Genomic DNA, 23,497 nt, shown 5'->3' on the forward strand with positions numbered 1-23,497 from the left:
ATGTAGCACAGCTAGCTGTCTGAGTTTGGGGATCCTGAGTGGTTTCCATTCTCCTACTTGCTTTTCCACATTTCTGCCGCGGGCATGCATTTCTTTCTGATTAGAGGATGCACTGTGCCCTGGAACACCATGGAGAAGAGCTACAGCGGAGGACTCTGAGGGGGGTTACCAGTGTCCTCGTCGGTGAAGACTGTTTTTCCAGAAAAGACCTTGCTTCCGATCTGTATTTTCCCAGGGCGAAAGTAGGGTCCATCCAGCTTGTTGTCTTTGCAGAGCTTGGTGAGGATCTCCGTGGGTTTGGATGTGTCCCTCCAGGCATTGTACCCTTCTCTGAAAAGTGGAGCAAGTTACAGAAGGGTGAGGCCTGGCTTCCCCTGGAGGACACACTGAGGTGCCCCCTAGTCAGGCCACCCGAGGGTGACCTGGGCAGGTTCCTGAGATTCGCTTGCCATTCTCTACACCTGGGACTGGTGTTTTTGTCCTGTTTATCTCCTTTCTGGTCAAACACCTTTGCGTATGTCCAGCTTGCAGGTAAGACAGGACTTGTGAGTGGAAGAAGTGGCCTTGGCATAACAATGTTAACCATGTTAAAGTTCATCGATTCGGTGGCATTTCCTATGTTCACAATGATGTGCCACCACTACCTCCAACTAGTTTCAAAAAGTTTTCGTCACCCAAAAAGAAAGCCCTGGATCCCAAAGAGCAGTCACTCCTCTTGCAGCTCCCTAGAACCTGTGATAGCCACCTATCTGCTTTCGTTTCCTGGCAGGTAATTTTTGTCCAGTTTGGTTTCTTGCTCTGTGGCTGCTGCTTATTCTAAGAGGAAAGCCTCACTCATCCTTCCCATCTCTCTGCTCCGTTCTTCCCTTCTCTTCCTCCACAAGAACCATACATGGACTCAAGTCACAGGCAGACAGTCTGCAAGTGTTGTTCCTTTAATCAGTGATCTGAAGTTCCTAAATCTCCCCAACCTTTCCTTCCCTTAAAAAAAAAAAAGTAGCTGTTTGTTAAAAATTATTAATTTGCAAGGAAGTTCTAAGAACTATGACCAAGATAGCTTGGATGTCTCTGCACTTCAGGACACAAAAGTTCAACAAAATTTAACCCACTTAAAAATTTGAATGAATCAAAAAGGACCACACAGTAGTTTCCCACATGGTATCTGTGATGTGAAGATCCTGGGAAGTTCATCCACCCCAGCCTGAAGCCACACAGGGGTCGCCCTCTAAATGTGTGCTCTCATCTTATATAAAAGTGTTCAAGTGAACAAAAGTGGCATCTTCCCTGAAGAAACTGCTCTCTGGCAAGTCCACCATCAGGAACAGTAATAATTATAAAGAATACTGATGAGGGCTGGGGCTGTGGCTCAGAGACAGAGAGTGCTCGCCTGGCATGCGTGAGGCACTGGGTTCGATCCTCAGCACCACATAAAATAAAATAAAAAAGTTATTGTCTCCACTTATAATTAAAAAATAAATATTAAAAAAAGAATAATGATGACATTATAAAATCTTAGGCTATAAGGGTTAGTACAACCACAGTTTACAAAACTTCCTGGGTAGTGTGAATTCAACATTGGGAAAAAATAAAATAGAAAAATATTAAAAGAAAGTATGCAAAAATGTTTCTATACATTATTTGTGGGTAGAATAATTATAGTATTAATTTGTATTTATAATATTTCCTAAATTTTCTACAATGAATGTGTATTACTTTATATGCAGGAAAATATTTTTACCATGGAACACTAATGAATGTTCTTATGTTTTCCCAGATGAAATCTATAAAAGTTTTTTTTTAAGATATCATTCACAACATGTTTTTTTTAAAAAATATTAAGTTGGTAGTCTGCATATTTAAATAAAGTATAATTCACAATCTTTGAAAAGAGATTAGTATTCCTTAATTTGTAAAATGATGCTAATATCTCAATGGGCTCTTGAGAAAACTGAAAGAGATTCTCTGTGTAAAGCTCTAGGACAGTGCTTGGTGTAAGCGTTCGAGAGCATTTGTAATGGAAGCTAAGATATTGGCGTTTGCATTATATTAATCCTTCTTCTAGAATCATTCCCCACCAAGGACCACTGGGTACATCTAATGGAACAAGTGTATCATGATTCAGCCCTTGACTCTCGAAGAATCTGCCCTGGGTTCTAAATAAGAGCTACATTCCCAGGCCTGGTGACCCTCAAGGGCACAGAACAGTGTCCCCAAACAAGCACAGCTGATAGGAATCACTTTTGAGATGTGAAAGCTGTGGGTCTGGCCTTCTTAGCAATAGACAATGGGGCACAGAGTCCAGAGCCCTGACCCGTCATGGCCTCTGACGGTGTCTCCATGGGAGAAGGAGCTTACATTTCATACTGGCTCTGCAAGCCACAGATGGCTCGGTGTTTGCTGTAGAAGCGGTTCTCCAGGTCGATCTTGGTCTCGCCAATGAGGTCATCTGTCCCAATCATGTCATGGTCATAGATCAGCACGGAGAGCAGGGACTCCTTTGGGAATGTGGCCTGGATCTCGAATGACCTGCAGTCCAAGCAGAGGCTTCAGGATTAATAATGTTTGGCAACAGGGGGAATTTTTCCCAGCTTGGCTTTTAGCTAGCCTGCTATTCATATCCATTAACTGCTCAACAATTCCATTAATCCTGAGCAGATATTTGTTTAGCTTATTTTCAGATTAAAGTATAATCCACTTTAAATTCCTGTCCATTTCCAATAGCCAATAATTTCCCCTTTGATGGACCACGTCTTTGAGTTGTCAACTAGTGATTTGGGTCTCAAATGGGACTGATTTTCAGTCTTGGTTTGGAATCAACAACTTCCTAGTTTTACAACCAGGGAAAGTTAATCAATCTCTGCATAAATGGGGGTAAGATGGTCTTCTTAATACAGCATGAGGCTAAAGGCAATGCTGTGTATAAATCACTCAACTCAAGACCAGTAAATTCCCTTTCCCTCTGTTGTAAAACCAGAAAATTGTTGATTCCAAACCAAGACTGGAAATCAGTCCCATTTGAGACCAAAATCATTAGTTGATGACTCAGAGACAGTGGTCCATCAAAGGGGAAATTATTGGCTGTTGGAAATAGACAGGAATTTAAAGTTGATTATCCCTCCATCCAAAATTAAACTAAACAAATATCTGTTCAGGATTAATGGAATTGTTGGGCATTTAGGGAAATGTTGCTTGATCAAGGATTACCAGCTGGGTTTATTTGAAAAGAAAACTCTATTGAGAATGGAAAATCACCATAAAAACAAAAAATTCCCAACAAGCTGTCTCTACAAAACTCTGAGTCCCTTGAGAATAAGGACCTGTTCTTTTGGTCTCTGCATCACCAGAGTTTAAACTTGACCTGCTCAAAGGATACTTAATGAATGTTTCTTTGAACTTCAAGGGATCTCAGAAATCGCCATATCCCATACCTTCATGTTACAGATAAAAACCCTAAAACCTAGAGACCTCAAGAGACTTGCTCAGGATCATGAATCAGTCCCGTCTGGGACAAGTGCCAGTTTTCTAAGTCCTTAGTTACCACACGAGTGCGAGATATGGAGAGAAACAGCAATGCCGTCAGATTTCTGGTGACAATGGGTCATCCATACTACTGAGTTTGTACATTAGAGCAGATGCTCGAGAATTCAACTTTGAATGCAATGCAGCGTTTTAGGGAAATGTCTTTCTAAAAATAAAGTCACAGGCGCACCCATGTTTCTCGAGCTATTGCAGACTCTGGTTCCTCTGGGACAGGGTGGGCTGGGATGGGACCAAGGGACAGACAGGAGATGGAGAGGGGTGGGGTTTTTATTTCCTGTATATCCACAGGCCTGTCTGATCTGTCTGTCTGTCCCCCTAGTAAGATCCACTTAGCCTGGACTCTCACTCTCCAGGTTGGCAGCGACTGTAATCACAACACAGCTACAAGCCAATGAAATCTCTCCAGGGACAAAAAAAGCAGCTCTGGTGAGGCTCCAGGAAGACAGGAATATGGCTGCCCAGGGAAGAAATCCCTGTGTGTTCCATCTGAAGGCACAGCGTTGCCCACCTGGGCTTCCAGATTTGAATTCCAGGCTTTAATTGATATTCAGGAGGTCACAAGGAGAAGCTGCCAGCGGTCACCAGGGCTGCCACTGAAGGATTTAATAAGTGCTTTACTGTCCCTGGTAACCATGACAGAGGACTCGATGACTCTCCTCCATCTCCTCAGGCTGCGCTCACAGATTAACCTCACCTTAATTTCAACTGGAGATGTCATTTAGAGCTCCTCCAAACAGCCCATCCTGGTTTGACTCCCAATTACCCAAGGGAATACTAGGCTTAAGCCAGCTGTGAGCTGGTGACATGCTATCATTAGCTGCAGTCAATGCTGGGTGGAGGAAAGATAATGCATCACGAAATGAGCAACTAAGGAGACAGTGAGAGCATGCAGAGCCCTGAGCAACAGAGCAAACATCCCTAGGCTCCTCTGTTCATTCCCCCATTCATTCTTTATCAATGCATGCATTCATTAGTGTGGTATATTTCAGACACCCAGATGTCTGAGATGGCCAGAGCTCAGAGGGAGACACAGACAAGGTGTTACAGATAAACCTGTCTGGACGAGGGGAATAGAGAAACAAAAAGACGTCTCTTCAGGGGGAATGTGAGTGTAGACAGAATGCTCCCAGCTCCAGAGCTGAGGAATTTCTGATCTTAGCATCTGACCCACGCAGGTCAAATTTCACTCATTATCTAGTCTCAGAAGCCCCTGCGTCTCTGCATTATATTTCACAGAAGAAACTCTATATTTGTCTGAGTTGGGGGTTAATGCAGGCCTCTCCAGGAGTGTGCAGCTTCCTTGAAAATGGGGTCATAGCCCCTTTGCACTTCTCCAACAGCTGACACACCATCTGCCACCCAGGGACTGTCTGGGTTGAAGGGAACAAATGTTTGTAAACCACTCACAGTGGGCTGGTCAGTGTCATGTGTGAACTTGGTGAGACTGTGGTTCCTGGCTACGCAGACACTAATCAAGGTGCAGCTGTGAGGTATTTTGTCAGTGGGACTTACATCTAAACTAGGTGACTTCACATAAGAAAGATAGTCCTTGATAATCTGGGTAGACCTCATCCCACCAGATAAAAGGCTTTAAGAGCAAAGCAATGATATCCTAATCATGACAAGAACAATATACAGTGCATGCTTATGTGTCCCCCTAAACTAATACCCTGAAATCCTAACTGCCGTGCCTCAGAATGTGGCCTTATTTGGAAATGCTGCCTTTAGAAGTAATCAAGTTGAAATGAGGTGGTTGGGGTAGACTCCAATCCAAGACCAGTGTCCTTATAAGAAGGGGCAATGGTGCAGAGACAGACAGAGACATACAGAGACAGAGAACGACGTGAAGAGATGTAGCAAGAGGCCATGGGAAGATCAAGGCTGGGACTGTAAGGACACTTCTCCAAACCAAGAGACACCAAGGACGGTCAGCAAAGCCTCAGCAGCTGGGAGACAGGCATGGAGCAGGAGTCTCCCCTACAACTCGGAAAGAAGCCCCCCCGCTGACATCTTGCTTCCAGACCCCCACCCCTGGAAGTGTGAGGCACAGCCTTAGGAAACCAATATGCACACTCATGTGGCCACGTGGTCTCTTCTGTGGTAGAACCTGGATGAGGGTCCGGTCCAGTTCCTGCCACACCCTGCCCTTTCCCTGGGCTGCTTTCTGGAGCACCCATCCCTCACCCCAACACCCCCAAGGTGGTCAGGTGCCCTCCCAGGGCTTTCATGGGACATGCCACACTTTCTCAGAATCATGGGTTGACCTATTTTTCTCCCAGTATTCATAGGAAGCTGGGAGGCCCTAGAGCCTGACGGACAGCAGATTCCCAACATCTATGGGGAAAGAAGGGAGCTCTGCTGGTGGACCAGGAAAGCAAGGTGCGACTTGACCAGTCCAGCCAGGACAAAGGCCTGCACATGTGAATGAGCAAGGGGAGCTGAGGCCCACAGATCTGCTCCTGGGGCTCGTTGTCTTTATTTGTGGCTGACGATCAAGGCAAAGGAGATCCCAGGGAGCATTCTGGGAAACTGAGGGCCACCCATGAGGAACTGCCCCGTGGGTAGGCAACCTCAGGTTGACGCACAGTGACGGGTCGCCTGGGATTCCACGACTGTGCAGAAGTTGAGTGTGCGCACACAATCACGCCTTCATTCCAGGCCCTCGTAGTACTTTCTGTGTTCCAGGCCCTGACCTAGGTTCAGGACTGTGGCGTGGACCAAGGGCTGCTACAGGAGCTCTTCCATCACAGAAGACCCCAGGTCAGGCACGGGAGCCTGGCGCTCTCCCGGCTGGAACACTGTGGGGTAGATCTGGCAACTCTTGTCCCTGAGTAACAGTTACATACATGCCCCACGAGAAAGGCACACCTGGAGAGCTTCTGGAAGAAGCCCTGCAGAGCCAGAGGCAGGTCGGAATCTCCCATCATCCCCCTCTCTGTTTGCCACGGCCACATAACAGGGTAGTAAAAGCAGCCGGATTCATGGCACTGTGGTGAAAGCGGGTAATAAACAGAGGCTTCCAAGCACTTGGCAGGATGACGTGCTGGTGACATCGATGCAGACAATGACAAATCTCTGGATCAGGGAAGCAAGGGTGAGTTTCAACCACCCATTAATCTGGACAGACAAGATGGTTGTTGCCTCATTGTCTCAGGAGCAATAAAATCTAAGAGACTGACGCTGGTCAAATGTCAGAGGGTCTAATGATTACAAACGCATAAATGAATTCAAATGAGACTGGTGGAGATTTCATTCCACACTCCTAGTTACCAAGGAAAAAAAGAGGAGAAATTAAATAAACTTCAAGTACCTCCATTGTTAAAATTACTAAGCAGGAAAGGAAGGGAGCCATATTTTGAGTATTTGACTGTGTGCTAGATGCTTCATATATTCTTTCAGAGGAGTCTGAAGAGTCAGGTGCTATACTATTCCTTTACAGATGAAGAAAATTAGGATCAGAGAGGTTAAGTCATCTGCAAAGGTGGCACAGTTTGTATATAACAGAGTTAAACCCAGGTTCTTTGATTCCAAAGTCAGTGGCTGACAGTTGTATGGACTCAAGCAGGGAACACCAATGTGTGACACACCAATGAGGGTTGGTGACGGTACCATGAGGTGGAGAATTCCTAGGTGACTAGCCCACCTACACATGTACAAACTTTGAATAAAACCAAAACAAAACTGGGGGACTCAATTCAACTTTTTAATCTCAGGGGTCACCTTAAATTAGCAGCAAAATGATGTGAGAGAAAAACCTGTCTAGTTGGGGACAAAAGATCAAACATCGGCCCCTTCTCCTCTAATTATGAACTGTGTAGACTTAGATACATTTCTTAACTTTTCAGGACTTTTCCTTGTTGGGTAAAAAGGAAATCTCTCTGTTCAGAAGCAAGAGGTGGAAGCTGATAACCCTTCAAGGTGCCCCTTAAATTTAAGATTGAGGAAATGGCTATTGGAACACTATGCATTGTATGACAATCACCCCAAATTCCTGAAGGATCCACGGAAAAGTCTACCCATCCCCTGAACAGACTTGACTAGCCATTATCAAGAGCAGAAGTCACCATTTAACCTTCTACCACGACTTGACCCAAGACCCCCTTGCACACGAACCCAGGCACATACACACACCACCCCTGCAAGAAACACAGCAGGAGAAGACCCAGGAAGGACAATGACAGCTGGAGGGCCACCCACCTTCCGAACACCGGGTTCAGCTGTTTGGGGATGTATTTGTCGCGCTCTTTGATTTCTGTTTTGCCAAGTCTGAGCACGATGTAGGGGTCTGATTTGCCATCCGGATCAGCTGGGCTAAGATTGAACGCCTGGGGAGAAGAAAAGAAAGTGGCCTTGCCCCAGTGGGTTCAGAACTGGCTGCATCCAGGGGTCCTAAATGCTTTCCCAGTGGATCCCCAAGTCCTGTCTCCAGACACTTGGATTTTATGGGACCTGGGCTTTGGGGGTTTCAGAGCTCCCTAGGTGATTCTAGTGCACAGCCAGGGTGAAGAACCACGGCTGAGCGTCTCCATCTTGCTGTCAAAGGGAAATTTATTGGCTTTGCTCAAGTTCAGCTTTCTCTGTGATGTCTCCCCAGTGGAAAGCAGTTCTTGCACAGAATAATGAGGACCCTGCTGGACCAGGAGGCAGGAAGCCCGAGTGAAGTTCCAGTCCTAGTTCTGCCGACTGTGATCATGGGAAAGTCGTGTTGTTTCTGAGATCTAAGCGTGAAGTCAGGGGGTGGACCTGAAGGACCCTCCCAGCATGGGTCTCTGACCCGGGACCCCGTCTGTCCCACATTCACAGTGGCCTGCTGGGTGTTGAGCTGTGTCTGATGGTGAAGTCTGACTCCAGACTCGCTGGCCCTTCAACTATCAAAATTGAATACTGTGCAGGGAGGGGCCCAGGGAGGGGCCGTGAGACAGAACATCCAACAGACGGGGCAGCTCCCCGCTGCGGTGCAAGAGGAGCGAGATCCCCACGCTTAGGACTGGATCCCACTGATGACAGGCAGAAGGCCATCAAGTTCTATGTCAAAGAAAGTCCCCTGGAGCAACGGCTTCATAGGTGAAAATTGTGACCAACCTTTACGCCAATTACCTGGGGAGAAGTACAATCCAAAATGGCAACCCCTTCTTTTCTTCTCCTCACATCACACAACTTTAATTCTCTACATAACAGTCACCTCTAACACTAACCCTGTTTATTTAGCTGTTCCTTTGTTTATTTTCCTGTCTTCCCAGGACCCAAGCGCACTGTCTTCTGCCTTATTAATTACTTCACTTTCAGGACATAAAATAGGGTCTTTTAATATTTACTGAATGAATGAATGAATGAAAGGATAATACATCCATTTAAGAAAACACTATGCAGTTACTATAAAGAATGAAAACCTGTATTTACTGATCTTAAAAAAAAAAAATCCAAGATATCTTATTGGGTGAGCTCACCAACCCTCCCCCCAAAAATAGAGGTCAGGAAAAATTTTTTCTTTATGCAATTTAAAGTAGTGCATTAAAACATCATTTAGTGTTTCATCAAATTAAAATATTTTAAAATTAATTTATTACTTAATTAATTACATATTAGGATAAGAGAGGAAACCACACATGGTCACCACTACGGGAAAGGTCAGTGAAAACCCTAACTGCAGTGAATTTCCCCCTCCCTGCAACCCAGGGCCACCACCCTCTGACCCTCTGTTCACTGAAGTCCTCCTGTCCTCAAGTTCCAGCCCAAGCCTGCCCTTCTTCATCCCGTCTCCTGGACGGGAATCTGACCTGCACTCCTGCCCTTGGTCCAGAGGGTACTGGACACAGAAACAGACTGCAAGAGATATTGCAGAATGACTAAATGAAGAAGAGGGCAAATGCTTCTCCAATCTGTGTGTCTACTGAAATTTCTCCCTCTCTTTCCTACGATCATACTCTCATAATTCTGGACTCCCCAAATAGCATCCCCCAAAACCTTAGTTCTCTAGGCTTTTCTGTAGAAGAAAAAAAAATGTGTGGAGCTAATGATGTCCAAGATTCATCAGTTAAGTAAATCTCTTTGCTTCTGGAATTCTCAGCGCCTTGAAAGTGCCAATGAGCTTTGTGAATCTCAGGAACTGGAGAAGGGAAACAAATCACTGGATGTACTGTTGCTCAGATTTACTTGAACACACTGTCTGTTTCTCGAAGGATGCATATTAATTATCTCCCAGAATAGGAATAACTTCCTGAATGCAATTTTGAGAAGGCTGGTCTAGAACCCTCCTGTGGGTGGGTGTTAAACAGAGACTATAGGGCACTGTCAGTGTAAGTACTTCTAATCTCTCCAGGTAGCTGGGACTATCTTAAAGGAGGTGACCTTATTCTCTTCCTAACAACTCCCTGGCACACAGTGGATGTTTGGATGATAACAGAAACCTGAGAACCCCATAGAGAACAGCTGGTTCTCCCTCAAATTAAAGAATAGCCCATTTTTATTTTATGCTTCATTTATGCGTCTTTAAAAGGAGATAGATCAGGTAAGCAAAGTTGACATAAAATAGGACTACTGCAATCAAATACAATTATGAAAATCAAGTTCAAGGTCAGAAGACAAGAACAATCCATGAACTGTAAGGGTCCATACAATTACTTTGATGGTGCAAAGCAAGTGTGTGCTATTTGGCTCCCAAAGTCCTGCCAATCAGGCCAAAAAAAATCATAATTGAAGTTTTGTGCTATTAATATCAGAAAAGGGGAGACCCAGCAGAGACAATGGTTTTCTTGGAAATGTACTCAAAAGGAAATTTCTGGCTGCTGGTGTAGAAGCCATTGGAAGAGTTCCACAGTACAGCCCATAAGCTCCCTGCTTCAGCCAGGAGAAGTCCATTATACTGATCCAACTTCACACCCTGTTAGAGACTGACTTCTGTGGCCCCTAAAGGTATATGTTGAAGCCCCTAGGCCCAGTATGACTGTTTGGAGACAGGGCTTTTGGCAGGTAATTAATGTCAAATGGGGTCAAAAAGCCTCATCTGATAAGGTTTGTGGCCCTATAATAAGGGGAGGAGATTCCAGAGCTCTCTGTCCCCACATATCAGCAACAGAGGCCCCACAGAAACCAACCCTGGGAGCACCTTGACCCTGGACTTGTGGCCTCCAGAACTATGAAACAGATTTCTATAGTCAAAGCCACCCCCGCTGTGGTTTTTGTCATGGTACCTCGTGCAGACTACTACTCCCCCACCCAGAGCAAACACATGGCTCACCGCGACAATGTACACCCTGATCAGGACTTGCACAGGGTGGTTGAGTAGGATCCCTTGCTGGATTCTTAGCTGCCCATTGTCCTCAGAGCCAGAATCCTCAGGGCATTTGTAGATGCAGAAGGAGCCCTGGAGTCACAAAACACAAGGAAACACAAGGAATTGAAACAAGAGGGTCAGTGTCACCACCAAAAGTCACAAAGCCTAGTGCTAGCTGGATGGGAACCCCTGGAAATCAGGAAGACCTGGGTTAGTGCTGCCCTTGCCAGGGGATGTCCTCAGGCCATTTCTGTGAGCTTCTGGCATCTGAGCATCTTCATGGGACACTGGTGGGTTGGGGTTGGTACATTAACACCCTCATCACAGGAGCACTATGTAAGGAACACAGCAAATGAGACCCTGGGTGTCTTTCACCTGCTCATTCTTCCTGATCTCATTGCATCCCGTTGCAGTACTCCTGTTTCCAGATGAGGCCTCTGAGGCTCAGGAATGGGCACACCTTGCTCCAGGCCACACCACTTATTAGTATTATAACTAGGATTAAAATTGAGACTGGCAAAGTGCAACACCCATACTATCCCAGCATAGCACCCTGCATATCAAAGGCCCTGCGTCCAGTAGGTATATAGCAAATGCTAGCTGCAACTTTGTACTGCAGATATCATAAGCTTACTAGATGGGCATGTATGGTTTGATTAGTTTAGTTGTCCAGCTGGCAGGCTTGTATAAATCATATACATAGTGTGTTGGTGATGGCCAAGTGAAGTCCAGTGGTCTATCAGGTAACGACTATCTCCTCAAAGTCCTCAGACTAAGCTCCACCCTACCGTTCCAAACTAAAATATCTCCAAAGACTGGAGCTGAGTCTTGTGGCATTCTAGAGAAGTTCTTGAGTAGAGATTAAGGATTGGCCTTGAACACATCACCCACCACAATCCCGTTACCAGAGTTGAGTCACAGATGACATTTATGGGCAGGGTCAGCCTAATAATGGGGTGAACAGGGGAACCTGCCTTAAACTTCCCTATGACTCTGTCTCCATCCAGACCATGGTCATCTTCAGTAGATTTGCCTCTGAAGAGCTCAAAGGTTTTCACCCAGTCTTCAAAATTGTTGAATTCACTCTCGAGATCACCCTCGTATATCTTTAGGGAAAAAGGAGAAGATTAGACTAAGCAGAAAGGAGCCGCAGGATTGACTTAATGAGAAAAGCTCAGATTCTCTGAAATACATGCTCCTTGGGAAAATGTAAGATGCCACGGTTAAATTATCTTTCTTTCTGTTTGCTGGTTTGTTTGTGGTCCCAGGAATTGAACACGTGCTAGCAAAGCACTCTACCTGAGCTATGTCCCCAGCTATCCCCCACCAACTTTTAAAAAATTTTTGAGACAGCATCTCACTAAGTTGCCCAGGCAAGCCAAGACTTGTGATCCTCCTGCCTCAGCCTCCCCAGTAGCTGGGACTAAGGTGTGTGCCACCACACAGGGCTTATCTTAGATAAGATAACAAACTTGGTTTAGTTTAGCATTCCAAGAATTACTATTCTGAACTTTAGAAAACCTTTCTGGTAAACTTTTAAGTCCAAAAGAAGTATAGCTAAACCAAACAAAATTTTAAAATATAGAGGTATAAACATGACAAACCATAGTTAATTGATGTCATTTGTTGCTAGATACAAACTTTAGAACTTCTAAGGAAATTCAAATCAATGCTGTTCATTAGTTCTTAACACACATAGAGTGATGGAATATTTTAAAATGCATATAGACATGACTTTTCCAAGTGGTAAGTGACATATGTACTTTAGAAATGCAAACTAGAATTGAGCTTTAGGTTTGGTAATGAAATTATTTATTCAAATTTCCTAAAAAAATATGTACCCAAATTGGTAGTCTATATACAGAACTTTCATACTCCAAATTTTCATATCCATAAATATGGCTCTAATAGTTTCTGAAGGATGTCAAGATCGGCCTGCTGGACTTTACTGGAGTTAAAACTCCTGCTTTTCTAAGTGTGTACACATCTGCATGGTGATATCAAGTCCACGAGGTGAGCCAAGGGCTCACACACTGTAAACTACTTTACCAGGTCCAAGGTGAATAATGTAAATCATGCCTCCCTGTCAATATATAGGGAAGTAGAAAAAAATAAAATGAATGAGCTCCATTGTCTTGGCTTACATACTTAAGGTTTATTTCTTTGCACCAGTGGTTTCAATGAACACCAAGTAAATTAGTTCAAGCAAAGGCATTACTAGGGTTTACCAAAACACCTCACCCTGCTGAGCACCTCACCCCACCCAAGTAGAGAGGCTTGTGTGCCCTTCAAGACATACCTTCAAGACAGCCAGGTTAGGGATTGTGTCATCTTTGGGTTTCTTCTTGAGCAGCTTGTCTTTCTTCTTCTTTGGGCTATCTTCTATATCAACCACTACTTCATCTGGTTTTGCTCCTGTGGATATTCAGGAGAGACTGTTGGATTTCTCATGGAAGTTGAGATGAGAAGGAAAACAGACAAGTTCCTTCTTTCCCTTTGCTCCGGCACCTGTCATAGGTTTTAACTCTTCTTTTAAAAAACATAGCAACGTTGGGGGGCTGGGGTTATGGCTCAGAGGTAGAGCTCTCACCTTGCACATGCAAGGCCCTGAGTTTGATCCTCAGCACCACATAAAAATAAATAAATAAGTAAATAAAATAAAATTATTTAAAAAAACACATAGCAACGTTTTGCTGCAGGATTGCTATATGCAGCCCTGCAGCCTGTGTACCATGTGAATGGCAGGGGATGCCACTCACATAGAAATGGAATGTCCTCTGATCCCCAGAGGCCAGGCAATGTATTGACCTGTCCAAATATGTGTAGTAACTCATTAAATTAGGCACAAAGACGTCAGATTATTTGCCCATCACCCAATGAGCAAAGAACAGAGACAGGATTTAGATCAACTTAAAACCTTTTAGTTACACTTTCTCTTTTTTTAATATTTATTTTTTAGTTGTAGTTGTACAAATACCTTTATTTTACTTATTTATTTTTATGTGGTGCCGATGATCGAACCCAAGGCCTCACACGTGGGGGATGAGCGCTCTACCACTGAGCCACAACCCCGGCCCAACTTCCTCTTGAATGTCTTTAGGGACTTTTTTTTTAGTTGTTGTTTTCTTTTTTTGCTCATCATTCTTTTGTTTGTTTGTTTGTTTTAATTAGTTAAACATGATAGTACAATGGTCTTGACATATCATACATTTGAATCAAATGGGGTATAATTTCTCATTTTTCTGAGTGTACAGGTTGCAGAATCACATTGGTCATACAGTCATGTATCTACATACAGCAATACTAGTGTCTATTTTATTCTGCTGTCCTTCCTATCCCTCCTTCCCCTCCCCTCCCATCCCATCACTTCTCTCCACCCAGCTTAAGGTGACACACTTCTTTCCTCCACCCCCCTCACATCATCATGGATTCATTCAGCTCAACGGGACTCAAATATATTAAGTGTCTTACACAATATGATGTTAGTGGAATTACTCAATTAACTTTTTAGCAATAGATCCAGAAAAAAACTGCGAGGGATGGACTTCTAGATCTGCTATTTTCTAGCTGTATAATCTTGGACAATTCCTTGACCTCTTTGTACCTCTGTTTCGTCATCTGCAAGATGAAGATGTTATTGTCTATGCACAGGGTTGGCCAGGGAATCACATGTGCTAATTAGTACTGTTCTGAGGATCTGAGTGACTCTGGGCCTCCTTCATCTGTCAGTGTCACCTGAAAAGCCTTGGCTACTTGCTATTACTGTTACATTTAGGCTGTGACCTGCCGTGGGCTTCAGCTGAGTTAGTGGTCATTTCTAATCCCAGGCTTCTTTCATTCAGGTTTCTGCCAAACCAGATCTATCCAATCCTTATAAACTGAGTTTTGGAAATGAGCATTCTGGTGCCGAACAAAATTCAGAGACCTGGGAGCTGTTTCTAGCTTGAATACCTATAAGACCTTTATAAAGCATAGTCATCCTCCTGATATTGCTTTCTCACTTGGGGATGCGGCTGAGTTCTAATATACTCTCAATGACCCTTGTCGATGTCCAAGAATCCCCAGAACAACCTCTTACCTGTGTTGCCTTTTGTCTCCTTGGGATTGCTCTCCTTTGCCTTAGAAAAAGAGAGAGACAAGACAATTGACGCTGTTGTGCCTAATTTACCAGTCCTGACTGCTAACAGCTCTAATCCAATTATCCCAACTCTCTGCAACTCAGAGATGCCATTTTAAAAGAGAATTCAAACAGTCCCCCAGATGTCCCTGGAGTGAAGCTTCACTGGATCGACATGAGATTCAAATGCAGTGGAATATTCTGCCCAAGAGAAGAATGTCCACACACCCAACAAACATGCATCCAAGCTGTATGCCTCCTTGTCCTCCTGGGCAGCCTCCTCTCGGCCGCAGGGTAGACGCTCTCCCCACTATTCTTACATTCCCCTGGCGCATCTCACCAGTCTGTGCTGAGAGTTTTACTGGCTGGCATGTGGGGTCCTTGGTCCCACATGGACTGGGGAGGGGACCAGGGAAAAGGGAAGGGGCTGAGCACACTCAGGAAGTGGTCGCTTCCATCAGAGAAGGAGGGAGGTTTAGAGGCAGAGACTGGTGTTTGGTTTGTTAATTTACTACATATCAATATGTGTGAATTGTCCTAGATGAAACTATAGACTTTAAACTAAAGAATCAGAAGAGTCTCTATTCAACTAAATATAGCTGTAACATCTGACTAGCCTTTCATTTCCTTCTTTTTTTCTTCCAGAAGTCTTACTAAATTCCGTCAGTGAGCCTTTGCCTAACTCTCCAGACACTCCCCCCCACCCCGCCCAGTGATCCTCCAGCTTTATGGCTTGTTCCTTGTTCAGTTCCAGGTACACGAGGCTCTGCTCTTGCTCTGGCAGTACCCTGGTTCTTGCCTTTTGCTAAGGCCCAGACCCACCTTTACTTTGATAATTTCCCATATAAACAGAGATTCCTGCTGAAGACCTGAGGCCATCTGGCCTGGGTATCTCCTGGTGCACACAAAGCCTCTGTCACTGATGCCCACCAAGCAAGACTCCACTTCTCCTTGCTGGACCCCCTGATCTCACTGGGAGGAAGCTCCTCCAGGTGCCAGGCTGGCCTGGACGTCCTTCCAGCAATGAAACAGAGCTGTGTCTGCGCCAGCTCCACCCTCAGGGTGGAGGTTTATCATTCTAGATCCTTGGCCCTTCTAGAATTTTTTTCTAACCTTTTGCAGTTAACAAAACCACACCTGAGTAGGATCTACACCTAGTGAGATTTAGGAAGAGAGCTGTGGGATTTGAAGTGGGAGAAGGTGGGCTCTCTTCGGGCCCTGGAATGTCACAGGCAGGGGGACAATACCTTCTGTGCTTTCTTCAGGGAAGCATAGTACTTGGACCACCAGTCAATGACATTTTCAGCAGATTCATCTGCGATGGTCCTCTTTTTCCTTTTGGTGGATCTCCGGGTAGGCTTCTTGGCATCCTGCCAAGGAATAAGGGTCGGGTCATTAGTTGGGCCTTGTCTTGTGGCATCCTAGTGGCCAAAAGCTTAACTGAGGAAGAGAACAGATGTACCTGTGGGGTTTATGCTACCGCAGCTCTCTATCATGCTAATAAATGAAAATCTAATAAACTATTGATAATAAATAATGGATCAATAATAAACTATTGATCCATCCATTCATTCATTCATTCAGCAAACATTTATTAGGAATAGTTGAGATACTGTACTTGATACTGGGGATATATGGGGACCGAACTCAGTCTGACATTTGGGAAGCTTAGAGTTCAGTGGAGGAGAGAGGCAAGTGTCAAATCAGCAGACCACAGGACACAGAATGGCACAGAGGAAAGGGCACTAACTTCAGAGAGACCTGGGTTGCGATTCATTAAGCAGCTAATACCAGTGCTGTGATTCTCAGATTCCTCAATGATAGGCAGAGACCAGGGACCACAATACCTGCCTACTTCACTGTTGTGAGGATTAGGTGATATCACCTAGGCAATTCTCTATTAGCTTCATTTCTTTCAACAGGTGTAAATAAATGACATCTGTCACATAAGTGATGGGGTGGGGGGGTGCAGTGATATACACATGGCAGAAAGAGGCATTTGGGGGAGAAGAGAATCGTGGCACTGGAGGCGGCCTATGCAAGACTATCACACATCTGGCATGCCTGCACTCTCCCCAATAATTCTCTCTTTTTTTAAACAAATGTAACACCACTTTTCATTTTTCTGATTGTACATGATATAGAGTCACACCATTCATGCAATCATACCCATGCATAGAGGTTATAATGTCCATCTCATTCTCCCATCCACCCCACACAAACACCTTCCCCTCCCCTCCCCTCCCTCTCCTCTGCTCAATCCAAAGTTCCTCCATTCTTCATCCCCACTACCACCCTCCATGGATGAACATCTCTTGAGCACCATTTGTTTGCCAGACACTCTCTTAAGGGATGGGATAAAAGAAATGTGATGTTACAAAATCATCTCTTTCTGGATTTAGAGTTTTATGGTGTCAACAAACACTGGGACCAAGCACACCAACCCAAACTAATGGGTGCCATTTGAGGGTGAGGCAGAGAACCCAGTGAGGGGTCATAAATGGTATCTGAGGATGGACGAGATAGATGGGCACAGCCTGAGCAATGAGCCACGTACTATTCTTTTTATTTCAGCCTTTATTATTCATGGGGCAGGCCGTTTCTTAGGACTTTCTTAAAATGGTCTTGGACTTTGTACTCAAATTTATAACTTAGAAAGATCAACTCTGTCCTTGGCTGTGGTTCTTTGTGTACTTTTCCATCTTCCCTTCCTGAATCTCATTTAAGTGAGGATGAGAAGTCTTACTCCTCTGTAGAATCAAAAGATCCATTTTTTGGTTCCCATATGACCATGTACAAAGTAGGCTCTGAATACTTGTGTACTAGTCCTGGATAAAGAATCCATGGTCTTTTCAAGCTAATAAATTTAGAGGAGTTTGTTTTCAATTAATTATTGCTGCCACATAATTGCATATACATTGACTTTCTGATTCTACAAGAATGCTCTTGTAGAATGGGTATCAATATTAGTGGGAAACTAATACTCAGAAAAAGCAGTTGCTGGCTCAAGGCTGTATTGCTAGTTGTCAGAAAGATCAGTACATAGATCCTCCAATGCAAATTCCAGTGGGCCCTGTAAACATGAGGAAGGAACGCTCCCTGACCTTAACGTTTCCATCTTTTGGTGCCTCCTGGGCTGCCGGTGTGGGTTCAGGCCCCAGCATAGGGGAGGAGTCAGGTATGTCCACCAAGACAGCTGGCTGAACCTGGGCAGAGTCCGGAACCACTGTGGGAGGCGGATCAACATCCACATAGATGTGATCTGTTGGAGGGTCTTGGGAGGACTCATGGAGTCCAGGAGATTCCGTCACCACCAGTGAATCTGAAATTGCTGGGGCAAAAGCACACTCAGTCAGAGAACAGGACTGCAACAGAGGTGGTCATGTCAGACATCTGATATTAGGAATCACACATCTAACTACTCAAATATGACAAGTGTTACATTTCTGAACCACTTTTCCTTACTTAAAAAATGACAATAAAAATACTCATTTCACTGGGGGATAAAATGGATGTCCTGATGTAAGGCATCTGGTGCATAATAGGTAGTCAAGAAGTGGTTGCATTTGTTGTTGATCCCTTGTGGATATGTCAATCAGTCATGGCCACTGGAATATAAAAATCAAGGCTTAGGGCACATGTGCTCAGTGTTGGCCGTGTCTCCCCAGTGTATTAACACAGGAAGCTTTTGGAAGGTCCACAGCTCAGCTTACTCCTCAATACAGGCAGAACTCTGAGCACTTGAATGCCCTTGCTTGGCAGGGAGCAGAGGTAGGTCCTTGGACCTTATGAGATTCTTCACTGGCCCTTGATACCATTAAAGAATCATAATGGGGTCATTTGTTCCTAAATAGCCCCTTCTCTGCATTTTTGCTTAGAATTCCATGCTTAGGGGCAGTTCTCAGTTGGAGCCTCCATGGCTGTCAAGGCCTCCAGAGGGTCTCCTTCCTCCAGTTGCTGAATTTTCAGCAGCAAATTTAATCCAATGAATCTTACAGGTATCTATTCTGCTGGACACAGAGACAGAAATCAGCAGGACAGACTAGAAAACTGAGAATGAGATGGGCAACTTGGTTTATGAGAGAGAAGTAAAACCAACGGGGAAAGGACTGACTGGTCAGCAGGCCTTGGGGTGGGGATGGTCACTCTAGGGAGAAAGACTAGCTGCATCCCTCCTAAAATCAGGTACCAATGCAGATTGACAATGTAAGTGCTAAGACCACAAAGCCCACCGCAGAAAATTTAAGATATTTGGAACCAAGGGGAGAACAAGAGTTTTTAAAACCAGATTCTGAAGTACAAATCGTATAATTTAAAACATGGTTGGATCTAACTACATCAAAATTAAGGATTTCTGCTCAAAGATGAGGACTGTAGGCACATTTAATCATTATCTTTCTAGGAAAAGATATGAGCAATAGCTACTGGCATCAAGAACAGACAAAGAACCTATGAATCAAAAAGAAAATTAAAGGAAGCACATCAGACACAAACAAAGGACAAAGGCAGACAAATCACAAAAGAGGGATTGAGACAGCAGGAAGGATATTAGAGGTGCACAGTAGTAATCAGATAAACCCACGCTGAAATAACAAGAAGACACTATTTTATATCCACAGTATAGCAAAAACAAAATCCAAACCACGTCAAAATAAAACCTCAAAAAGGTGAATCACAGGAGGTATGCTGAGGAGGGGGAAGTAAGGCTGCAGGGGAGAGATGGTAGAAGCATAGACTGGTTATTTAGTTCAGCACCATCCTCCAAAGCGCCCCCTGTCTGTACTTAGTGAAATGACACGTGCATGTTCCCCGTGACCCAGCAACTCACTCCTGGGCATACATTCCGGAGAAATTCCCATATAGCACCTTCCGTCACCAACACAAGGATTCATCAAGATGCAGTTTGTGAAAGTGGGAAGTGGCAGGCAGCTAAGGGTTCAACACAAAGGGACAGGAAGAGCAAACTACGATAGAGGAAACAGGTGGTAGTAATGAACTACTGCACACACAGCACCATGGGTAGACCCTAAAACATGGTGTCGAGTTAAAAGAATAGGAAATCAAAAGACGATTATAGTACCATATAATTTATGTAGGTTAAATATGTTTTAATTTTATAAGAATGTCATTGTGGGACATACGGTGGGGAGGGAATAGGAAACAGAGACAGAAATAGGAATCAGAACAGGGATTAAGACAGCCTTCAGCCAGCCATGCAGTTTGCTAAACTCATACTGGAGCACTGTCTTCCAAAGCCAGGGAATAAGTACCAAAAAATATGAGCATGTCTTGCTCACATGGAAGATAAAGACAGAGAAGCCCTAAAGGGATCAACAATAACAATAAGGCATGGAGTTGAGAAGGGCAAGATTCTCAACTTGGAGCACCTGAGATCCAAAATGGAACAAACCAAAATGATGTCAAGCACAAAGCCAAAAGAAGTGCCAACAGAGTGGAGAAAGAAGGAGCTTGTCATACTCAAAGATGCCTTCTGAGAGGAGTCACCCTGATGTGAGTTTCACAGCTGAAAGAGGCAGAGGAGACTGCAGGAGCAAGTTTGTCAGAAAGATCCACCCAGCCATCTGACTGTGAGCCAGGTCCCCAGCAGCCAGCCTGCAGGTACATGGCTCTAGAGTCGCAGATCCAGAGTGCAGGAGGAGCCTCCTACCTTGCCCACCTTGGGCTCCATCCACCTGTGAGATCAGGGCAGGAGGCTCTCTGGATTTACACAAAAACTGCTTCAAGCAGTTGATGGTGTAGGTGCCCACAAGGGTGCTCCTCCCGAAGGCTCTCCAGTCCACCACGCAGATGCTCAGTGGCGGGTGCAGAAGTTCATTCTCAGGCAGCTCCTGCAGGAGAAATGGGTGAAGCAGGCGACTGCCTTGGCCAGGCCTGGATGCTCACCTTGCTAACCTGTCTGCAGGCAGGCCCAGGACCAGCTCGCTGTCCACCCTGTCCCTTGCCCCTGCCTTGCTCTTCTGTCCTTCAGATAGCCATGCAGTTTGCCAAAACACTGGAGCACTATTTCCCAAAGCCAGGGAATAAGTACCAAAAAATATGAGCATGTCTTTCTCACAGTTCATCCCAGGTTTAAACTGTAAACACCTCCGCTTCTGTTTTCTCTAGAGCAGCGTTTTCAATGCTCTTACGTTGCCATTATTGGCCAGTGGAAGTCTCACCTCAAATGACAGACTACCCAGCCCCAATATGTCAGATGAGAGTCAAGCCATTTAAGGAGGAATGAGGGTGTGGGGACAGTGTCCTGTACAGTTGTTTCCCTTGGTGGCCCGTGAGGCTTAGTGAAGGCCACGTGAAAGGTTTGCAAACAATGTGCATGTTCCTCAACTGTAGTCTTCCCTAAGTTATCATCATGTGTCCCATGGTGCTGATGGGGTGGGACACAGCAAACTCGCTCCTTTTAGTTAGTTCCAAATCAGAACACAAAAGTATATTGAAATAAATAAAAGTGCAGGTCTCCACGCACATCACTTTAGAAGCATAAGTGTACACGCAAACTATCGACATTCTAAGAACAAATAATGTTTGTTTTTTTTTAATTGAGCCATTAAAATAAGTTTTGATAGACTGGTGGTTCTAAGACTGTCCTGTGTGTTGGGTCCACTTTGGAGGGCTTGTTTAACCAGAGAAGCTGGGCCCCACCCTCACCAGCTTCCAGTTCAGGTACTGGGAGAGGGTCTGAGAATGTGCTGGAACTGCGCATTCCCAGGTGATGTTGCTGGGCATGAACTGGGGCCAAACTTCAGAAACCACTATTCTCAGCAAAAGTGTTTCAGCCTGTTTTGATTTACTGTGTGATCTACACCCGAAAACGTCAAAAACAACAATCGCAAACATCTACTTCCTTATTCTGAAATTCTGGCTTTTTGCAATTAGACTGGGTCCTTCTTTTAGGCAATGGACACCCGCAACCGCGAGATTTCTTCCCTAGACAAGCAGAGGAAGGGGTGGGGCGCAGCGGCTCAGGTGTGGCGTCGGCGGGGCCATGGGTGGGGCAGCAGAAGGGACTAACCACTTCGAAAGCATCTGCCTGGACACTGAAGTTGGGGTTGTTCTTGTAGCTCTGGATCACGCAGGACTTCACTCCCCGTCCCCCACACTCGATGAGGACCTGCGGCCGGTCCACGGACAGAAGCTGCACCTTCTTCATTTCACGGACTCCCCAGAAGAGCACCTGAGGAGAGGACCCCAGAGCCGTCACCCACAGTCCCAGGGACCCACGTGAATACCTGGAGATGGTGGGAGTGTGCCTTGACCCCCAGAACCACAGCGTCCTTGTGCTTCCAGGCCTGAACTCTGACTGGTGCAAGCCGGATGGGGGCTGCCCGGGGTCAACCATCCACCCACACGGCCCCTCTCACAGTGTAGGCAGGACCACTGCCAAGTCCCGGTCCCGAGTCCTACCTCCACACGGTATTTACTCAGCACTGGCCGAATGTTGGCAGGAACTGGGTAGATCTGGGAGAAGTCTGGTGGGTCGACGGGAGGAAGCCCTTGCAGCCCAGTGGGGGGGACCTGCCACACAAAATGGGGGCCATTGAGAGAGCTGGAGAGGAGCGAGGCAGATGGACAGAGCCATGTGGTCCCTGCCTCTGTAAGACATGACAGTTTTGTCAACTTGAAATGCAACAAGGACCATGCAGTTTACCAACTTTATCTATTCATTGACAAATGCGTTAACTTCCAAGGTGGCACTCAGTGTGTGTGGCAGGTAGATAAGATGTTGCCTTCAGGAAGCCCCATGGCACAGAGGGAGAAAAGCAAGACAAACAGGAAGACTCTCACACTTGATGAAATTCCCCAGGAACTACAGCCGTGAAATGGAGAAAGAAATTCGTTTCGATTCTGAAACTTTGAGTCCTGCCTACTACCCCGACTCTAGATTGTCAAGACCTCAGAAAAGGGGTAATGCACCACTACAAAGAGATTCAGATCTGATGAAACAGCAACTACTTCTTAATCAGTGAGCTGAACACGATGTTTTTTGAAGGCAGAACTCGGGAGGAAGACGTGTCACTTCTTCTGCCCTTGGGGTTACACAGGAAGACAACTGTACTTTGTTGACATCTCCCACAAAAAGACTGGAGAATGTCACTAAGGACAGGGTCTTTCTCCTGAGTGAGCCACCCCACACTGCCTTCAAGACCTGCTTACCACACACATCTTTCAACATTTCCTGACTTGTTCCCAGCTCCTGTGGTCATTCTCCTGCCCTTGCTTTCTTTGAGTGCAGAGTATCCTCCATATAGGTCTAGTGTAGAAATTAGAGGACTAAGTCTGGAAACCAGACTCTCCTGTGTGACCTTGCACAAGTTACTTTTTTCTCTTTGAGCCTCAGATGATCCATTACCCCCTCAGGAATCAGATGTTCCATTAAATTGTGCCTTGGAGCCAGTGTTTCACCTCACTGGGATGCTTTGCCTGAACGACCTACAGGATTTGGCCAAGAAATCTTGTTTACTTCTTCTCATTCTTGAAGCTCCTCAAGTGGTGCTCCATATACAGTACGTTCTTGATAAATGTTTATTGGCCAACTGACACATCAGCTC

At 45.2% G+C, this 23,497-nt stretch overlaps 1 protein-coding gene across 1 annotated transcript in view; it reads right to left on the reverse strand.

Annotated features, from left to right (window-relative positions):
- The window catches only part of Fer1l6 (fer-1 like family member 6), a 112,262-nt gene that overhangs the window by 21,184 nt on the left and 67,581 nt on the right, over positions 1 to 23,497 (reverse strand). The window contains exons 22-33 of the mRNA XM_005316362.4: positions 22,353 to 22,463; positions 21,961 to 22,122; positions 20,599 to 20,779; positions 18,035 to 18,261; positions 16,178 to 16,300; positions 14,892 to 14,931; positions 13,113 to 13,228; positions 11,788 to 11,919; positions 10,778 to 10,903; positions 7,738 to 7,865; positions 2,356 to 2,526; positions 170 to 330 (exon numbers count right to left, since the gene is read on the reverse strand). Coding sequence (XP_005316419.3) covers positions 170 to 330; positions 2,356 to 2,526; positions 7,738 to 7,865; positions 10,778 to 10,903; positions 11,788 to 11,919; positions 13,113 to 13,228; positions 14,892 to 14,931; positions 16,178 to 16,300; positions 18,035 to 18,261; positions 20,599 to 20,779; positions 21,961 to 22,122; positions 22,353 to 22,463 — 1,678 coding nt within the window. The remainder of the gene's footprint in view (positions 1 to 169; positions 331 to 2,355; positions 2,527 to 7,737; positions 7,866 to 10,777; positions 10,904 to 11,787; positions 11,920 to 13,112; positions 13,229 to 14,891; positions 14,932 to 16,177; positions 16,301 to 18,034; positions 18,262 to 20,598; positions 20,780 to 21,960; positions 22,123 to 22,352; positions 22,464 to 23,497) is intronic.

Source organism: Ictidomys tridecemlineatus, chromosome 7 (genome assembly GCF_052094955.1).
Source record: "Ictidomys tridecemlineatus isolate mIctTri1 chromosome 7, mIctTri1.hap1, whole genome shotgun sequence".
NCBI lineage: Eukaryota > Metazoa > Chordata > Mammalia > Rodentia > Sciuridae > Ictidomys > Ictidomys tridecemlineatus.